The 1,701-nt window shown below is 58.6% G+C and overlaps 1 protein-coding gene across 1 annotated transcript; it reads left to right on the forward strand.

Annotated features, from left to right (window-relative positions):
* The first annotated feature begins 188 nt into the window (after window positions 1–188).
* LOC104627480 (hepatitis A virus cellular receptor 1-like) lies at window positions 189–1,279 on the forward strand. The gene is given in 5 exon segments (XM_010295761.1): window positions 189–449; window positions 481–584; window positions 762–775; window positions 778–826; window positions 862–1,279. Coding segments are annotated over 5 exon segments (846 nt in total).
* Window positions 1,280–1,701: the final 422 nt, after the last annotated feature.

The following is a 1,701-nucleotide window of genomic DNA, read 5'->3' on the forward strand; positions in this document are numbered from 1 at the left end:
GGACCGCCATGGGCCACCCCAGCCGCTGCCGTGAGTGTCCCCCGCCCCGTCGTCGCCGTCACCCGCCCCGTCGTCGCCATCGCCATCCCCCTGACCGCTCCCGTCGCCTCACCGTCACCGTTACCGTCCCCGCCGCCATCGCCACCGTCACATCGCCATCACCGTCATGATCCGTCCCCGTCACTGTCATGGTCACCGTCACCACGCTCATTCCCATCACCTTCATCATCACCGTTACCATCCCTGTCACCATCACCACCATTGTCACCATCACTACCATCACTGCTGTCATGGTTACCGTCACTGTCACCATCATCATCCCCATCCCCGTCACGACCATCGTCGCCACTGCCATCACCGTCACCATCCCCATCACCGTCATGATCGCTGTCACCATCCCTGTCACCATCAGCATCCCCATCACCACCATCATCACCATCACCGTTACCGTCACCACTGCCATCACTATCACCGTCACTGTTACCGTCCCCATCATCGTCATCATCCCCATCACCACCATCGTCACCGTTGCCATCACTGTTGCCATCACCATTACCATCCCCACCACCATCATCATCATCACTGTTACCATCCCTGTCACCATCACCACCATTGTCACCATCACCGTTACCGTCACCATCGCCATCACTATCACCATCACTATTAACATACCCATCATCATCATCCCCATCCCTGTCACCACCGTCGTCACCATCACCATCATTGTCACCATCACCATCACCGTCCCCATCACTGTCGTGATCACTGTCACCATCCTGTCACCATCACCGTCCCTGTCACCATCTCCATCACCACCATCATCACCGTTACCATCACCACTATTGTCACCTTCACTGTTACTGTCACCATCGCCATTACCGTCACTGTTACGGTCCCCATCATCATCATCATCCCCATCACCACCATCGTCATTGTTGCCATCGCCATCACTGTTACCATCTCCGTCACCATCACCACCATTGTCACCATCACCGTTACTGTCACCATCACTATTCCCGTCACTGTCACCATCACCGTTACTGTCACCATCACCATCCCTGTCACTGTCACCATCATTGTCACCATCACCGTTACCATCACCGTTACCATCCCCATCACTGTCATGATCACTGTCACCATCACCATCCCTGTCACTGTCACCATCACCGTTACCGTCACTGTTACCATCCCCATCACTGTCGTGATCGCCGTCACCATCCTGTCACCATCCCCATCCCTGTCACCATCGCCAGCCTCATCACCATCCGGGCGACGGTAACAACACCATCCCCGTTACCGGGATGGTAACACCATCCCCATCACCATCCCCGTTACCATCCCCGCCACCGTCCACCATCCCCGCTACCATCACTATCCCCGTCACCACCACCACCACCCTTACGATCCCCGTCACCGGCGGTCCCAACCAGCACCCGCTGCGTTGGTAGGGGGGTCGCCCCCCCCCTCACTTTGCACCCCCACCCAGTGAGGACCTGCCCCAAAATGCACTTGAGCTTGGAGAACGGGCAGGCGGTGGCGCGGGCGATGGAGCGGGTGCCGGTGGAGGGGACGTGGACCGAGTACAGCTGTAACCCGGGGTTCCGCCTGGTCGGCAGCGCCCGCAGTAACTGCACCAAGCTGGGTCGCTGGAGCACCCCCAAACCCCTCTGCGAGCGTGAGTGGGGTCCCCAAGGTGGGGGG

This window comes from Phaethon lepturus, unplaced genomic scaffold (assembly GCF_000687285.1).
Source record: "Phaethon lepturus isolate BGI_N335 unplaced genomic scaffold, ASM68728v1 Scaffold5681, whole genome shotgun sequence".
Taxonomy (NCBI): domain Eukaryota; kingdom Metazoa; phylum Chordata; class Aves; order Phaethontiformes; family Phaethontidae; genus Phaethon; species Phaethon lepturus.